Raw genomic sequence first — 17,215 nt, 5'->3', positions numbered from 1 at the left:
CAACCCAGGATGGACCATAGTTCCTATTGACGCTACAGGGAGAGCACCCATGGCTATGATTCGAGAGCTGAACCTGAGCCCAAATCTACTACTCCCACTTTGGATCCCACGAGGCAACAACAAGCTTCCAGGCCCCCGGCCTCCAAAGAAAAAAAAAAAAACACTTGACCCCACCCCCCCCCCCTCTGTGACCACCACTTTCCATGGTTTCTGCCTGCACCTATCTAGCAATCAACAACCCTATTGCGCACATACGTTAAGATCGTGCAGCTGACCACCTAGCTTCCACCTGGCACCGACTGTGTCCAAATCTTCTTCACCCACCCAGCTTCTTGTCTTCGTCTTTAACAACCCCCTTTGGAGCTCAGATTCCTCTTCCTTTTCTCGCGAATGATGTCCATTTCCACTCCTGAGTGGCAGGTGTGGCTGAGTCCTCATTCGGAGATAGAATTTACATTCCTTCGTCACAGGAGGTAATCCTACACTGCTTTGCCTTCCATGGGAATAATAACCCAAACGGAAATGTCCACTTATACCTGACATTTATTTGAATCAAGATCTTCATGACTGGGCCCATCATTCGGCTTTTATCGTTGGGGTGGATTGGTCTAGGCCTTGAAATAATTGAACTTCGACCCCGTTGATCCTCGGGAGCCAGCTGACCATACCACCTTCAGAATGCCCTCTTTCTGCCTATGTGATGTTAGGGCCACCAACACGTCCCTTGGCCACGCTTTGGTTCCTTTCATTGCAGGCCCACCCTATGAATTCTGTCCAGGTGCACCTCCTCTGGGGGGACCTCCTAAAGTGCAACATTTCTTTGCACATATCTCCTTAACATCCTTGTCCAAAACCTCCTCTGAATATTTTCAAGGCGGTTATTAGAGCGCTGTGAATTATTTCAAAGCCCTCGCACTGAAGATCAAGATTATGCGTAAGCAGTGACAAATGTTCCAAGTCCTCATTGGTGCCCACCCGTTCTCCTAATTTTGCCAGCTCGCTCCTGAACTCCTGCATAGTGTTTCAATTCTGTGCTTAAGGTTGCTTCCGCGCCAAGCGACAGTCACTGCTTGTGTAATTTGGGTTTTTTCCTGCTGCCAGCACCTACTCTGTGCACTGTCCTCCCCCCCCTACCGTTGTTGCTTCGGACATGCAGGGGCCTCATGCCCTCGTTCTGTGGCCCTCTTACACATAGACATCAAGTCTCGAGTTCTCCCTTTCCCAGGCTCAGTCCTGCTGCTATACCAAGGTCCCTCGCCGGGGCAGCACCTTCCTTGGTGGTGGGGCATAGACTTTTCTCTCGGGAAGTGTTTGGCACTCTTCATTCCTTACACCAGCTTGGCAACAAGGTTGGGATGTCCACCCAGCTGCTAGGCCCTGAAGACCCTCCACATATGGAGACTAAGGCACAATCACATATACCAGTGATGCGACTGACATGAGGCTATAACCCCCTCCCCTGCCCCCCCGAAGTACTATGGTTTATTGCAAAAAATATGCTCAGTAGGCCGACTGGGTCTAACATCTCGCAATGTGTCACCCAGACCTTGTGAGATGCAAGAGAGCGAACATAATACGAACAGTTACATATATACAAAATAACAGCCTTCAAGGCACATCAAAACTGCCCATAATGTATCTTTTTGAGCTAGCGTTCAGTGATTGACAATTATGACAAATATGACCCATTATGACAGGTTTCTTAGCAACAGTTACAGACATAGTTCTTTGTTATTAAGAACACAAAGCACTTGTTCATCAAGGATATCGTGTTCACGAGAGAGACACATTCCAAAGCACATTATCTACCAGTTTCTATTCGTGAACTAGGGGTCAGCCTGGTCTAAGGAAGATCTGCGAAGGAGGACCGCTAGAAAAGTATAATTCATGCTTTAACTGCCTATTGCTACAGCTGTAGTGAGACTGGCCGGCTCCTGGTCTTGGTGAGGGAGGACAACAATGTGTTTCTGCACTACTTAGCATTCCTGTCTGGGTTGATCTATGCAAGCTTTGGCCTCGTACCGTGTATGAGATTTCAGAGTATTATACATTTTGCAAAAGCGTTTGACAGAAAAGAAAAAAGCAAGATGGCGAATGTTACACAAGATGGACGCCCTATGGTTATACTGACAAATCTGTGGTTGCGGTGTTGGTTATGTGGTGTGATTGGTTTACGGGCAACATAATATACCTTCTATACTTGGTTAGGGTCGTTTTTGTAGATTTACACAGGGGTATAACGATGTGGCCGATGTCCAAATTTACCAACTATATCACTGTCGTCTCCTGCCTTAAGTAGAGCAGACAGCCTTTATATTGCGTGTTGCAATGGCCCGCACCTCCCAGGGCCCACAGGAACAAGGCCAGCACCTGTTTTGTGCCTGTTTTGCCGCGTCTGCCAGACCCCCTGGCCCTCGCATGCCAAGGTAACCCGTATGCAGCTACTGTATACTGCCCACAGCCGACACCTTGAGCAGCGATCCAGACATTCTATCATTGGCTCCGGCCCCTGTACTTCTACTCTTTCACTACCGGTGACTAACATTGCTCTTGCACACCAAACAGCTAAATGTCTCCTCCCTCGCATCTTGATGCCCAGCTCAATGCATGACTTGGTTCCCAGAGGCACCACACTCCTAGCCTAATGTATCTGACGCTGTATAACCTGTAACTATCTAAGTTAGCACAAGTTAATGCTCTATTCCTAACTCGCCTCCCCTACCACCTTGTCTACAGTTCTCCTGATTACTGTTACTGCCTACCGCCACTACGACTGATTGGCCCATATTAGTCCAATCATGCTATGTACTCTGCTCTAATGTGATCCACTTTGCCTCTCAACTTCATTTCTGGATGTGTTTTCAACATGGTCAGCCTGTCACTGTTAGTCACTAAAGCGCCCAAATGTGTACTCTGACCAATTGTACTGTTGAATCTGATAGCTTTCCTAGCCATTAGTACTCATCTGGTCGCTTTACTAGCCATATGTACTCCCAAACCTAGGTGTATTTTAACCTATGTGCAATTTCGAATCTAGCTGTGCTTTTAACCTAGCTACTTTAGCGCTCCAAGGTGTACTTTGACCAATTGTGCTGTTGAATTTGGTCGCTCTCCTAGTCATATGTACCCCAAACCTAGGTGTATTTTAACCTATGTGCAATTTTGAATCTAGATGCGTTTCCAACCTAGTTACTATAGCGCTCCAAGGTGTACTCTAACCAATCCTACCCAGCCCAAACTAGCCACTAACTATCACAGCCTGGACTGCTCCCCACTAGTGCCACTAGCCTCCAGTATTACGCACCGTTATCACCAGACCATGATCTTCTGGCTTGCCCTAATCATGTTCCCTTTCTGCATAACGCTGGACAACGTACCCTGTAGCAGTAACAGCTACATAGCCCACCAGGATGGCCTGGCTAAACTAGGGTGCCCCGACACCACCCCATACCCTGCCCCACACCATTCCTACCCTCCGCATCCCCCTTCCCTCCCACTTACCACTACCCTCTCACCTCCATTGTCAACCAAGGCCCACCTACCAACACTATACACAGCCACCCCAGTCCCATCGCTAAGTCTAACCAAACTAAACTGACTACCAAACCTCCCGCCCGTTCCAGGCCTCCCGGCCCCTAGCCCCTCCTCATTTACTCCTAACCTCACCACCCGCAACGACAGATTAGGCTCCAGGTTACCCACCACAACTACTAGGCCCAACTCTAAACCTAACACTAAAACCAATACAAAGCACAATGCGCCAAATAAGCCCACACCTCCCCCACTAAAAGGTGCCCTACTCTGTGAGATCCCTGGCTGCCCACCCCACAGAAATCGCAGACGACATCCTTACCAACGACCTCGACTTTCTAGCCCTAACAGAAACCTGGCTTCATGAGGCGCCTGGACCACATCTATCGCTAGCCATCCCAGACAAATACTCTATCCTCAGAGCCTGTAGCGATCATTTCCAAATCCTCCCTAGACCTCAGACTAGCTTCTACAGCCTCACTCACATCCTGCGAGTTACTCACAGCCAAACTACAAACCTCACCCACAACCACGATCACCCTCCACCTCATATATAGACCCCCCAGGCCTCCCTGGGACCTTTGAAGAAGACATCACATCCCTCATCGAAAATTCCAAACCATCAGCACAAATCATGATCCTCGGAGACTTCAACCTCGGTTACCAAGACCCTAACGATGCACATGCTGCATCCCTAGACCATGTCCTAACTGAACACAATATAACTAAACTCATTGTACTCCCCACCCACCAAAAAGGCAGAATCATTGACTGGGTAGCAACCTACAATTGCAATACAACCTGCAAAGACCCCCAACCTCTGGCATGGACTGATCATCACATGATCCCTCTTGAGGTCAACCCCAATCAGGCACCGCCCAATAAACACTCCCTGGCACCAGCCTGTCCCACCAGGAATAAACGCAGCATTACTGCTGAAGCCCTACTACCACTGGTCCTACCCATCCTCAATGCTCTCCCAACCAACGCTGACTTAAACCTGCTGATCGACACCTTCAATGATTCCATGGCTAGAGCAATGGATACCGTTGCCCCCCTGAAAATACGCAAAGACAAACCCAAAGCTCATCTGAACTCGTGCTACAGCCCTGAGTTCAAATTACTCAGAAAAGAGAAAGCCAAGGCACAACACACTTGGAAGACTAACCCCACCGCGGAAAACAAATCCAACCTCACAAACCTATCCTCACTTTACAAAAGCAAGATAATCCGTACCAAAAAAGATGTATACAACACCAGGATTGTTCAGGCAGGATCCTCCACCAAAGAATTATTTAAAATTCTGAAGGAACTAGAAAACCCTATTTCACCCGCAGACACCTGCCTGAAAGACAAATCCTGGTGCACCAGCATCCAAACCGCCCTCAACAACAAAATCTCAGGACTCCAAACTAAAATTGAGACAAACGCCAACAACTCTCCAATAACAAGGTCACCAACCCTAGCCTACCCACGCCTAACAATACCAGTCCAGGCTTCTCATTCAAGAAAGTCACTATCCCGGAAGTTCAAGAAATCATCCCGTCCTTGAAACCCTCAAACTGCAAAGGAGACAGCTGCCCCGCCCAGATCATAAAAGATGCAGCCAGAGAGCTCTTCCCCCTTCATCACCAAACTTATCAACCTATCCTTCACCAATAACTCGATCCCCAGCAACTTAAAACAATCATGGGTTCTCCCACTCCAAAAAAAAAAAAAAATCTCTCGACCCGGCCATTCCCACCAACTACAGGCCCATCACCACAGTCCCCTTCCGACTAAAAATCCTGGACAGAGTTGCCTACATCCAAATTCAGGGGTACTTTGAATCCAACCAACTGTTAGGAATACGTCAATCTGGCTTCTGGCTTCAGACATCAACACGGAACAGAAACCGCCCTTGTTGATCTCAAAAGCCAGATTGATGAAATTAAAGATAAAGGCAGTGGCGCAATCCTACACCTACTAGACCTCTCAGCAGCCTTTGACCTGGTCAGCAATGAAATCCTTTGGAATCATCTTGCCACCGCAGCCCACTTCTCCTCTGCCATCACATGGATACAATCCTTCCTGGCTAACAGAACCATGCGGGTTTTCTCTACAACAGCTGCAGCAGACCCCATCCCCATCACATGCGGGGTCCCACCCCACTTTGTACAATATATTTACAAAGCCTCTATTTGACCAACTGGACCGTCTGGGTGTCACCTACACAAATTACGAAGATGACACCCAGATACTCCTCACCATCACAGGCAATTACCAAGCAGACGTCGCCCGGATGAACAAAATATTCGCCATCATTCAGGCATGGATGGCCTTGCATGGTCTCTGCCTGAATGAGAAGACAGAGCTCCTCATCGTCGGCTCCACCGACACCCTAACTAAACTTAGTCCTAGCTACAATAACATCACCATCGACAGCCACACGATCCCTATTGCCAAAAGCTTGAAAACCCTTGGCTTCTATCTAGATGCCAACACCAAACACACCAACATGACCGCCTCAGCCGCTGCCTACACCGGCAAGCTCATTAGGGCCAGCATACCATTCCTATCTCCCAACAGCTGCCTCACCCTCGCCCGGGCCCTCATACAATCCAAACTGGATTATTGCAACAGCCTGTACCTAGGTGCTAATCAATCTGTACTCGACAAGCTGCAGGTAATACAAAATAACGCTCTGCGCGCAGCCCTCAACATTCCTAGACGAGAGCATATCTCCGACACCAGGAAAGCCTGCAAATGGCTATCCTTACGCCAAAAAATTGATTTAAAAACCATCTGCCTCACGTACAAATCCCTCAATCATCTACACCACCATATCTAGCTAACAAATTCACCATGAAACCTGCCACCAGATCCACCAGATCCTCCCAACACTCTATGCTTAAGAGTGCCCAGATTCCACCTAAAAAGAGCTGGAGGGGCAAGCTTCACAGTACTTGCCCCCCAACTCTGGAACACCCTACCTCTCAACATCAAAACTATCGAATCCTTCCAGACCTTCAGGAAGCAGGTCATCAGCTGGCTTCTAAACAAAGAGTAGCCCCACTAACACCAGACCTTACACCCCGTGCGGTAACTGGTTTAGGCATTGTATTTATATTGTAAATTGTATATTGTGCGTATTGTATGTGCACTGTATATTGATAACTGCTATTGATAACTGCATTTATGTGTATGTATTATAAGTTTGTACGAAGTATGTAACACAAAGATACTTCTCAAACGCTGTAACCGTATTCTTAAGCACCCTTCTACCCCTGGGTTTGGAGCGCTATACAAATAAAATAAACAAACAAGAGCTGGCGCCAATGAGGGGTACCATAAATGATTGTGGCCACCATGGATAATTTAATATCTTTCTGTGGCCCCCAATTGAAGCCTTCATCTGAGAAGGCATGACGCCCAGAAGCAGCGGTGCGGGCAACGCCCTTCATTAATGTGACTTTGGTACATCCAGGAGCTGAAATTCTACATTAGTGGCTGATGGTGTCCCAGCCTTTAAGATGCTGCCTAGTGCATGCAAGGTAAAGCATGGGCAGACACAGTAATCCAGTTGCTCCTCAAGGAGCTGCTCAGGCTCGGCAGCTGTACACCCCTGCTAGCACAATCGCTGCAGTTCCTGTTTCCTCTCGCACCATTGCTGTCCAGCCTCCCTGTGTCAGTAATGTTTTTCAGGAGAGTGCCGACCGCTCTGCCAGGACGGGCTTCACCTTGCCAGCCACACTCACTGGCTTCACTGACGTCGCGCGCCCTCTGCACAGGCCTTCCCCAGGATGCGCCCCCTCCTTCCGTATGCCTCCTGACCTGGCAGCTGCTACTCTCGTCTCTGCCGGGACGACCGCCCTCACAACTGTCCGGGGCCCCGCCACTCCGTCATGCTCCGCCCCCGCCAGCGATGCCTTGCTCCAGGCTAAGTGGGGCGATGCTTCTTGCTACTGCACACCTTGTGTGCCATGGCTGGTACGGGCGCCACAACTGCTCCTTCACTCCTCTTGGTGGTTGGCGCAGCAGTGCTTCCAAGCTAAGGTGTACTGCAAATACATTGGGTGTACCTGTACTCCACCTTTAAATTGCTGCTATCATGGAGGGCTGGATCGCGCAGTGTTCACCCCATCTTTCCCCGACCTGCCGCCCGCCTTCGAATGCCCTAATCTATTTTTGAAAAGTTCTTTATGACTTGTGGTATTGAATTCAAATTGTGTATCCGTTTTCTCTCATGCAGTTTTGAGTAGCAAGTCTCTGGCCCTATATTTTAGGATTCGGGCTATAACCGGACACAGGTAATCGCCAGGTTTAGGTCTTGGGACCAGTAAATGCTGCATCCTCTCAATGACGAGAGTGGTTGGTTGCCCAATTTTTTTTCAATGTCTCCAATCATGCAGATATTGTTTCTGCGTGACCACTTTAGGTTATCGTCGCACTTTGCTTTAACTCCCTTCCTATCGTTATGCAGGGTGTTATGGTGCCTTGCATGGATACAATGGTTTCTTCTGCGCTGCTTAGTCTACCTTCTTCCTCATTTATTTGCAGTGTTTCTTTCTCCAGTTGCGTGCTTATTGAGGCAATGCTGGTGGTCATCAGCGAGTTTACCATTAATCCAGTCAAAGCCTTTCTGCATTGAGTTAAGAATCTGCTTCATCAGGGTCTCTCTCCATCTGGGTGTCTGGTTGATCGACTACTTCGTCTGCCGATTTTGGTAGCATCGCTGCTGCCTTAGATGGAGATTTGAGTGTACTACTCCATGCTGCCCTTTGTTTTTCACGGCTCCCCTCATCTTCCTCTTGTGCAGTGGTGAGGGTCTATAGTGCAGATATGCAGCGGGTTGTCCACCTCGGTTCTCGTTTGGTGCTGGGCCTCTCCGGTGAGTGCTACTGCAAGGCAAGATGGCAGCAGAGGGAAGAAATATGGAGCAGCCCAGCATTTAAAGAGTAGTTTCGTCTCTGAGCTCTGTCGCAGCTCCAGCCGAAGCACAGAGGCCCCTCCCCAACCCCCTCATTGGACACAGGGCTTGGAGCAATGCAATACTGTGGCCTGGCCTGCGTCTCCAAACAGCTGTCACTCGGCAGAGCCTGGCCCTCCCCGAGCCAGGACGGGTGGCCGTACCATCTGCGCAAGCGTCCTGGCTCCCACTGTGGAGGTGCGCTGTGGCTGCAAGATCAATCAGCGGACTCCTGGAGACGGGCACCACATGAGCCACGATCTGGCTCGACACAATGTGCAGCAGCACAGTAGACACAATTGCAGGTCTGGTGATATCCAGAATGTCCCCTGCAGCACTGGTACACAAGCAATGTCGCTGGTGAATGCACAGGTGCCTGGTTGCACTTTGGTAACTGCCGTCCACGCACAGAGCTCTACACTGGAGCAGCCATCTTGCGCGGCTGCTTAACAACGCTCCCTCGCCACTGTGCTGATAATATACACGAATTCAAATTGGCTCTGATCAATGAATAATTATCTTCATACTTCAGTCATATTTAATTAGGGGGCTGCCCATTCTGGCTCAAAAACACGAATGCCAAATAATAGCAATGCTAACCACTTGTTCAATTATAGTGATTTACACTTTTAGTACCAAGTATTTAATCGTTCACTTCAAGTGATTGACACTTGGTGAACTGTTATCCTTCTGATCTACTCTAGGAATCCACTAAGCAGAATCAAAATGCATATGCTTCATATCGTTAATTATTTCTTTTACTTTTTCATCAATCTGCCTTGCTCTCCCATTACTGATGAATCCTTTCCTCTAGAAGGTAATTTCTGATAAAAGCTTCTCTGGACTGGATGCCACACTTGTATGTTTTGCATCCATGGTTTAAATCTGTGTAGTAGAGTGGTGTGCATCCTGCGGCCCACTAGAGGTTTTGGACTGCAACTCACGTCATCCTTCACCATTGGCCTGTAAAGAAAAATCAACAAAACAAATCAGAGCCAAAGATTGCAGACCCCTGGTGTACTGTCCTCAGGAAGACTTCAAAATGTTCACTTGGCGAGTAACAAAGGGTGTGCTGTGTGCAGGGGTTGGGAGGGGTGATTTATTGTGTCTGGCTAGTTTACCCCTCCTTCGGGTATATCGAAGCACATGTGGTAGTCTTATCATTAAAGAGCTAAACAAGGTTTACTCTAGCTCCCTGTCAGCAATAAATAGCCTTGCCTAGCCCAAACAATAATTTCAAAGGCTTAGGCAATCATATATATATATATATATATATATATATATATATATATATATTTGTTTTTTTTATTTTTTTTTTTTTGTTTTTGCCAAAAGAATTTTCGAAGCGTCTAGATTTCACTATGCAGAGCCATTACCCATATCTGCCAACAGAATAATCATGGGGTTTACAACATTCCAAGATGTTCTTCATATGTTTTCACGTAAATGTCTTGCTTGTGCTATTCCCAACTCCCTTGTAGCATCAGACATTGCCATGCATGCAGGTCGCCTCACGGGTGCCATTTCCGGATGTTATGTATATAGCTGGGGTAGATGATGTAGCCCTAGTAGTGAATCAAGTTGACAAGGTCTGAAAGAAGGCGCCTCTAGGATGGTTGGGATCTGAATGAAAGTGATTGCTGACCTGCTTTCAGCTCTCATCTACTTCAAAGTATAGGAGATTTGAAGGAAGATGATTGGGTAGAAAAGATTTTAGGGAAGGCCACTGAAGGTGACCGAAGGGAAGCATGAAGTGTGAGAATAGGCTGGAAGAGAGGCAAGGACTTGAGATGAGGACTACAAGTCTTGAGATTTGAAAGGAGGCATTTATGCCATTGAAGTGGATGAGACCTAAAAGGCCTTCATAATAGAGGAGCTCTGATTAAAGGCAACCAAATTATAACTTTTGGGTTTTGATGGAACAGAATGCCAGCAACTTAGAACTGTAGACTAAGTCTAGATTGGGGCAATTGAAGGAAGAGTGTGTAGAGGACAGGGAAGAAGCTGGGAAGTAGTCGGGTATTTCTGAATGGATACTGGGATCTATACAGCAAGGAAGCTGTTCTCTTTGGGGTCCTAGAGTTGGGTTGTGAGATGGGGCTAGAGTAGGGAAGCCTGGATCAAGGAACCTGTACAAAAGAAGCTTGCCTGTTCGAGACTACTGGAACACAACATGGATAGAAGAATGCCTTAAGGGATAATGGAACTTGATGGGTTATAGAGAGACTGGTACCCACAATACTGGTGAAGTATGTCATGCAAGGTTCCAACAGGAGTGAAGCATATGTATTGGCAGTTTGGAGACGTGGGATCTGCAACGTACTGTTTCTGTGCCACAAGGTCTGGTTAATAAACAACGTTTTGAATCCTATGTTGGATAAACTAATGTTACTTAGATTCTGTAAACTGTTGACTATGTTCTGTTGTATTGCTCCATTTTCACTGGTCCTGATTATCTGCACTTCCATTTTCTTTTTCACTCAGCTGCGAGATTTCCTATTGGTCTACAACAGAATGACTGAAATCTGCTTCGGCCGATGTGCCAGCAACTTGAACTACCGGACAGTAACCATGGATGAGGTCTGAAGCAAGTCTGGAGAACAGACCCATGCGTTTGCATAGAGCTGTTGAATTGTAAAATTTGGCAGATTTATAGAGCTCTAAAGATTGGATTTATTCCACTTGTTGGCACTGTAAAAATAGTTCTTAGTATTGCCTAGTTTAATTGTACTCGAATGATTGAGCTCGGAAGGAGGAATGGATGAGCAGTCTCCTCCTTGGATTCAAACATGTGTCCTATGGTTTGAATACAGAGGCCTGGGGCAAGTGCTTAAATTGATGGCATTGAACACAGCACTGTAAAGATTACGCATAGATGCATGCGTTCATGGGCTCCTCAAGTGCAGGGCTGACCTTCTAGTTGTGGGGTGATATACGTGGGAGTGTTGTAACCTGGGGGGATGGGGGGGGTTTAAAACCACATTTAGATGGTATATATATATATATATATTTAGGAATTCACATACATCTGTCTGCATCGGTAGTTTGGTGCTGAGTGAGACCGACATCCCTACTAACCTTTTTGCATGTAGTAAGAGCTGACATACTCCATAGGAAGCCACTGTAATAGCAGCTGCCATATTCTTTTGTGGCACTGCCATAACTGAAATCTGCCATGTCTGCTTGCATATACTGCACAGATCCAGTTAGATTTTCCACATTGGGGAGTGAATGAGAACCTGTGATGTGGCTGAATTCCTGTTTCTGTTTACTCGCCATGCAGACAATGACAAGAGTCTGATGGAGAGGCCCCACACTGCGGAGGCGGTAGGAATTCGCTGCCTGATTCCACTACCTCAAACAGTGAGGCAGTAGGTAGTAAGTACAGTCGGCTGGGGAATACGCCCAGTCCTCCTGAACCCCTTCAATTTCAGCATGCGCAGACAGTGCTAGATTTGCACCTGGGAACTGCTGTGCTGTATCTTCCATAATACTGCCAATTAGCATTCCATGGCCCAAATCTCCATGTGCCCCCTCGTACCCGTATGCCACGCATAGTTGATGTGTATGGATGCTTTTCACAGGCAGCCATGCATGCCTTCTAAAAGTTGAAGCCCTAAAGTGGAGCAATTTCAAAAAAGAAAATGCTAGTCGGTGAAATGCAACTAGCAGCTGACTGTTCTAATGGAGTACCACTGAGCTGCATGGCGTTCCTTGTTAGTGAGTGCTGGGGTTAAATTATTGAGCACTATTTGCTCATATGCATAGAATAGAGAATGATTAGATTACTTCTTTGCATGGCATCACTAGGCGAAGAGCTGGAGGTGCCCGTGAGTCCAGTATTTGCTGGAGTCTCCTACTGTTCTAGGAGAAAGTCAAATTGAGTTTCGCCTGGAATGTTGCAAAGTAACAGTCTGTTTTTCTTCTGTCTGCAGGAGCGATGCTTGGACAGTTGTGCATCAAAGCTGATTCGCTCCAATCACAGACTGATGAGTGCTTATGTGGGACTAATGCCAGGGATCGTCCAACGCAGGATCAATGACTATGAATCAAAGGCAGCTGAACTGAACCAGAGCTCCAGCCCAGAGTCCACTCCTGAGGCTCTGGCAGCTGGGGAAGGTGCAGCAGTACAAATGGTGCCCACCGGAGAGAGCATGCCATCTATACCGAGCACCACAGCGGACAGCAACAGCTAGACACATGCTGGGCAGTGTTTGACACCAACTTCAAGACTGAGGTCCACAAATGCCGAGATGTGGGCCTGCTTCAGCCTCCTGTTGTGCAGAGAAGGTTCTTCACAACAGAATCACAGGAACCAACATGTTTGCACCCTGCAATCTTAACCCAGAGGAATAACTTTTACTAGAGCAGTTGCTGGGATCAGCTATATCGTTGTCTGAGGTGGAGAACTGAGGGATAATTGTCGACAAATGCCATTTTATTCAATCGTAAGTTTCAATAAATTCACTATCCCTACACTGATAAGGATTTCCTACCTAAAATAAACTGAAGGAAACCAGTTCAATGTTCAACAAAAAGAAACTCGGAAATCCGGGTTTATAACAAAGTTCCAACACAGTTCTTTGCCATGTCGACTTGTCGAAAGTTACAGTTGTCTAATATTCATTAAATGAGGTTATTCGTATTCCGTGAACAAATACTTTCAGTTCATTAACATAACCAATGATGGTTTTGGTCATGATTTGCCACAATTTATAAGATACCAAATAAGCTGTGCTTCATTTAATATCAGCTTTTCTCAACTTTTCTTCCAATATCATGAACAGCAACTTTATCTTTGTCAGGACAACTTCACAGCTCTTCAACTGGTTTACTTCCATGCCAGGCCAACAGCCTCAGTTCATACCTGGTTTACTCCCGCAACTTCATAATGCTTTTGGTGTAGCAGCTTTAAACTTGCATCAACCTTTCAGGGAAACAAGATTCACTTTATCCTGTTAAAGATTCCTATGCAAATTATGCTCCTCTCCCTCTGAATAACAACCTCTTTCAGAAGGGAAACCTCTTTTCCTCCTTTGTTTTGCCACTGCATCAGAAACCATATTGACGCCAATATAGATCTTCTCTGCTTTCCTTCGTGGCTTTGGCCATGTGTGTTTGTATTGGCTGCTGTTTTTATAGTTCAGCATACATGAATAACAAACATCTCAACCATGGTGTCTTTTATAATTCCCCTTTCGTCTTTGGCAATATCTGTTGGCCTTGCTCGGGGTTTAGCCTCTTCTGGCTTGAGTAATGGTTATAGGCATTGGCTTTTAACAATATTGCCTCCCTGGGTTGGTGGCCTTGCCATAAAAATGTCACGCCCAATTTTACAGTCGCTTGGTTTCTTAATAGGCCACTTTGACTGATTCTTAATAGTTTGGTATTCCATCATCTTTTTCACTTGTGCACAAGTCAACTTGGCTGCCTGAACTGCATGAGTGGCTTCGGAGCGTCAGAGTCACACTCTTGTCAACTCACTGGTCAGGTTGGATACCTCTGGTCCTCTGCTGCTGCGTTTCCAGGCGACTCAGCGAACACCTTTCGCCAATTCCGCCTTTGCCCATGCCACTTGTTATTGGAGCCCTCCTGCCAGCCAATCGAGATCTCTAGCGGGAAACTTCCCTCACTGCTTGTGCCTTCTGCTATGCAGCCTCTGCAGAAGGAGCCTTCACAGGGACAGTGTTCATTGGTACCGCCTTTCTTTCTATACTGAAGACCTGCTTTTTAATTTTTCTTGGTTTGAATCCACACACTGCTTTGGTCCTTTATTTTAGACTCCTGCACCCTTACCAAAAACATAATTTAAACCATAACTTCCTCCTACAACCCTCCACAGCACATTTTGCCAGTCCCTGTGGCTTAAACTAAAATCAGCAGGTGGGAGACCTTGGTGGAGAGCGTGAGGGAGTCTCCTTGTTTCAGAAAGGGAGGCCGGGAGAAGCCTCTTTCTGAAACGGGAACTCCATGTAACAGAATTCAGGAAATTACTACATTTTCAATCTAAAAGCACTATGTATTATCAGTCTTACGATAACCATATCTCCCTTTCCTGCTACAGTGCTCCGATGCTGTTAGATCCTTAGAGCTATACAAATTAAATAACATGACTTGCTGGCATCCCATTGATTCTTTTTGGAGAACTTTGTACAAAAGAAATAATGTACGCTTAAGATGAAACATAATATTTAAAACTTTGCACAAGAGGATCATGTAATTCTACATAAAAAAAACATCTGGCCTTGAAATAAGCACATTTAACAAAAATCAGTAATATTAAACGCAATGAAATCGCACGTGCTCTGGGATTAGCATGCACATACCAAGAATTCCACTTGGCGTCTCACTTGGCCTTTTCACCTGAAGCTTCTCCTTATGGCTCAAGTTTTATCTTCTGAATGAATATATATTCTATATAATTTCTGATAGTTAAGTGCTTGCTGCTAGATCTTTGTGAAAGCTGTAGATAGCTGGTTTGACCTTAACTGGGCTTACTCAGCCTTTCACCCTTTTAAGGTCAATTGAAGGAGTGTTTCTGCAGAGACTGAAAACCGAGAATTCCAAGTGGGAGAAATACTAGGCAATGGGCCTTTCCTGCAAAGCACCCCATCTCTCTGAAACAAGTTGTCAATCCAGATCAGTATCCAGAAGAGGTGTTCCCACCAGGAATAATTTTAAGCTGTCTGGTAATATAAATGCTATCAAGAAAATTGTGGCATACCTCTGAGGTTGTACCTTGTTAGGGGAGTTTTCCTAGAGTCCCACCTTGACTTAAGACTTCAGTCAACTATCCCAGTGGTGTGTAGATTCCCCAACTCTTAGTATCGGTCTGTACTACTGCTGGAACCTTGGGAGAGTGACAGATCAGTCAGGCTGATCTTGAGAGGTATGCACTGTAGGTAAGTACACTGAACCCAATTAGAAATGTAAACCAAAGAAACACTTAAAGTACACCAGCGTGACTTTAAATACTTCAGATGTTTACACTAAAATAAAACTGTAGCCGGTAGCAATTTGACAAGTATGACAGATTGTATTAATGGTAATTACATGCACTTGCGAACCTTGGTAGTAATACGGTAAAGACAGTTCTCTGCATACAAATAAAAGAGATTTACTTTTAGGAAGGAAAATAGTTGGTTAGTATAATGCTAGCACAGTTAAAGGTTCTAGAGACGGTTTCTTCACACAGCAAGTCTTTTGTACAAAAACGCAACCCTAACTATAGGCAGTTCGGAGAGGGCTCATGGTCCTAATACGAAAGGTTCCCGTGGATACTTCAAAGTCTGTAGTCTTTATGAGGTAGCAAGTTTAAAACCAATGTTGGAGATCCTGCTTAGGACCCACTAAAGGGACACAAGCGGCGGTTTGAGTCGTAGGTAAGAGGAGGGATGCCCTGGGCACCTTTAGGTGCACTCCAACACTCTGGAGCGCCTTCGCAGATCAAGTTAAGCAATCCCTTTCTACCCACAGTACCTTAGTTTCGAAGAACTGTTGTGGCTGGATTCTCCTCGATGTGGTGGCGCTGGACCGACCTCCAGATTCCTTGATTTGATGACGAAAAGCAGGACAATGGATGGGATATCTCGGCAGCAGTCTTGAGGGAGGACCTCGGGCATGATCTACTTCTCGGGTCACTGCGGTTTTGGTGCCTTTTCTGCAGCACCAACAAAGGGCGTGAGTTGCCCGGTCAATCTTCTTTGCTTCTCTGTCCTGCACTCTGCTGAGGGGGTCGGGGCGAGTTGGATTGGATCTCTGGAGTGTCCTTGAAGGCTCAACAAAGAGTTAGACGAGTTCAGCCTTTCCACAACGATGCACTTGGGATGGGCAGTAGGGCTCCTGGTAGTTGGGTTCTGCAGCTCTGGAAGCACACAGGACCTCGGGAGATGGCTGACTTTAAGGTTCGTATTGCACGAGTAGGGTCAGCAAGAGCTTCAAAGTGTGGTTTTGCAAATCTGTCCTGTTTTATTTTTTGGAAAGTGAAAATGTAAGTACACAACACAGTGATATAACATTGGTGTCTGGGCAATGGGCCTGGCTGTCAGCAAGGAGAAATGTGTACTGTAATTTGCTTATTGAGGCATGCAGTAGGTTTGAATGGGAGAAAAAATATTCTGCTTGCAGTTACAGCTTGAAGTGGTTGACTAGATTACAACAAAAGTGCTCGACCTAGCTTTAGCAAGGACCTGAAAGCATGTTTTTGGAAATATGTCTTGTGTTTATTTTTCCAAGTGTAAGAATGTAAGTAGAAAAACAAGCGCTATACATTTGGTCTGAGTAGTGGGCCTGGTCCTAGGCAAACAGAAATATGTACTCTGATTTGCTTATTGGAGGAAAGCAGCAAGGCCAAGGCCCATGCCCCATGGATTTGTAGAATGGCCATGGCTATAAACTCTGAGCACTGGCCATTGGTTTCACTATTGGGGTATATTAGACACTGAGCTCGGATTCAGGGTAGGTGCAGTGAATAATAGGGGTGGTTTGGTTGGGCTGGGGGTCATGGTTGAGCCTTATGCCCTAGGAAATTGAAGAGTGATTTGCATCTCCAGCATGTGCTGCTGATAACGACAGACTGAAGTATGAGTTGCAAAAAACGTTTCTTAATGGAAGTTTATAGTTTCATATGTATAAGAAAAGAGGAATATTAATAACATATATTGTGATTTAACACCATGAAACATTTTCACTTATAATAACCTAATAAATTGACCGAAAAAACATTGTTAAATGGAT

At 46.1% G+C, this 17,215-nt stretch overlaps 1 protein-coding gene across 1 annotated transcript in view; it reads left to right on the top strand.

Moving 5' to 3' along the window:
* Positions 1–13,124, top strand: part of TIMM10B (translocase of inner mitochondrial membrane 10B) — a 42,552-nt gene extending 29,428 nt beyond the window's left edge. The window contains exons 2-3 of the mRNA XM_069640479.1: positions 10,964–11,059; positions 12,415–13,124. Coding sequence (XP_069496580.1) covers positions 10,964–11,059; positions 12,415–12,675 — 357 coding nt within the window. The 3' untranslated portion in view covers positions 12,676–13,124. The remainder of the gene's footprint in view (positions 1–10,963; positions 11,060–12,414) is intronic.
* Positions 13,125–17,215: the final 4,091 nt, after the last annotated feature.

The sequence above is a fragment of the Ambystoma mexicanum genome, chromosome 7q, assembly GCF_040938575.1.
Source record: "Ambystoma mexicanum isolate Mex_15411 chromosome 7q, UKY_AmexF1_1, whole genome shotgun sequence".
NCBI lineage: Eukaryota > Metazoa > Chordata > Amphibia > Caudata > Ambystomatidae > Ambystoma > Ambystoma mexicanum.
This window is presented reverse-complemented; position numbering and strand designations above follow the sequence as displayed.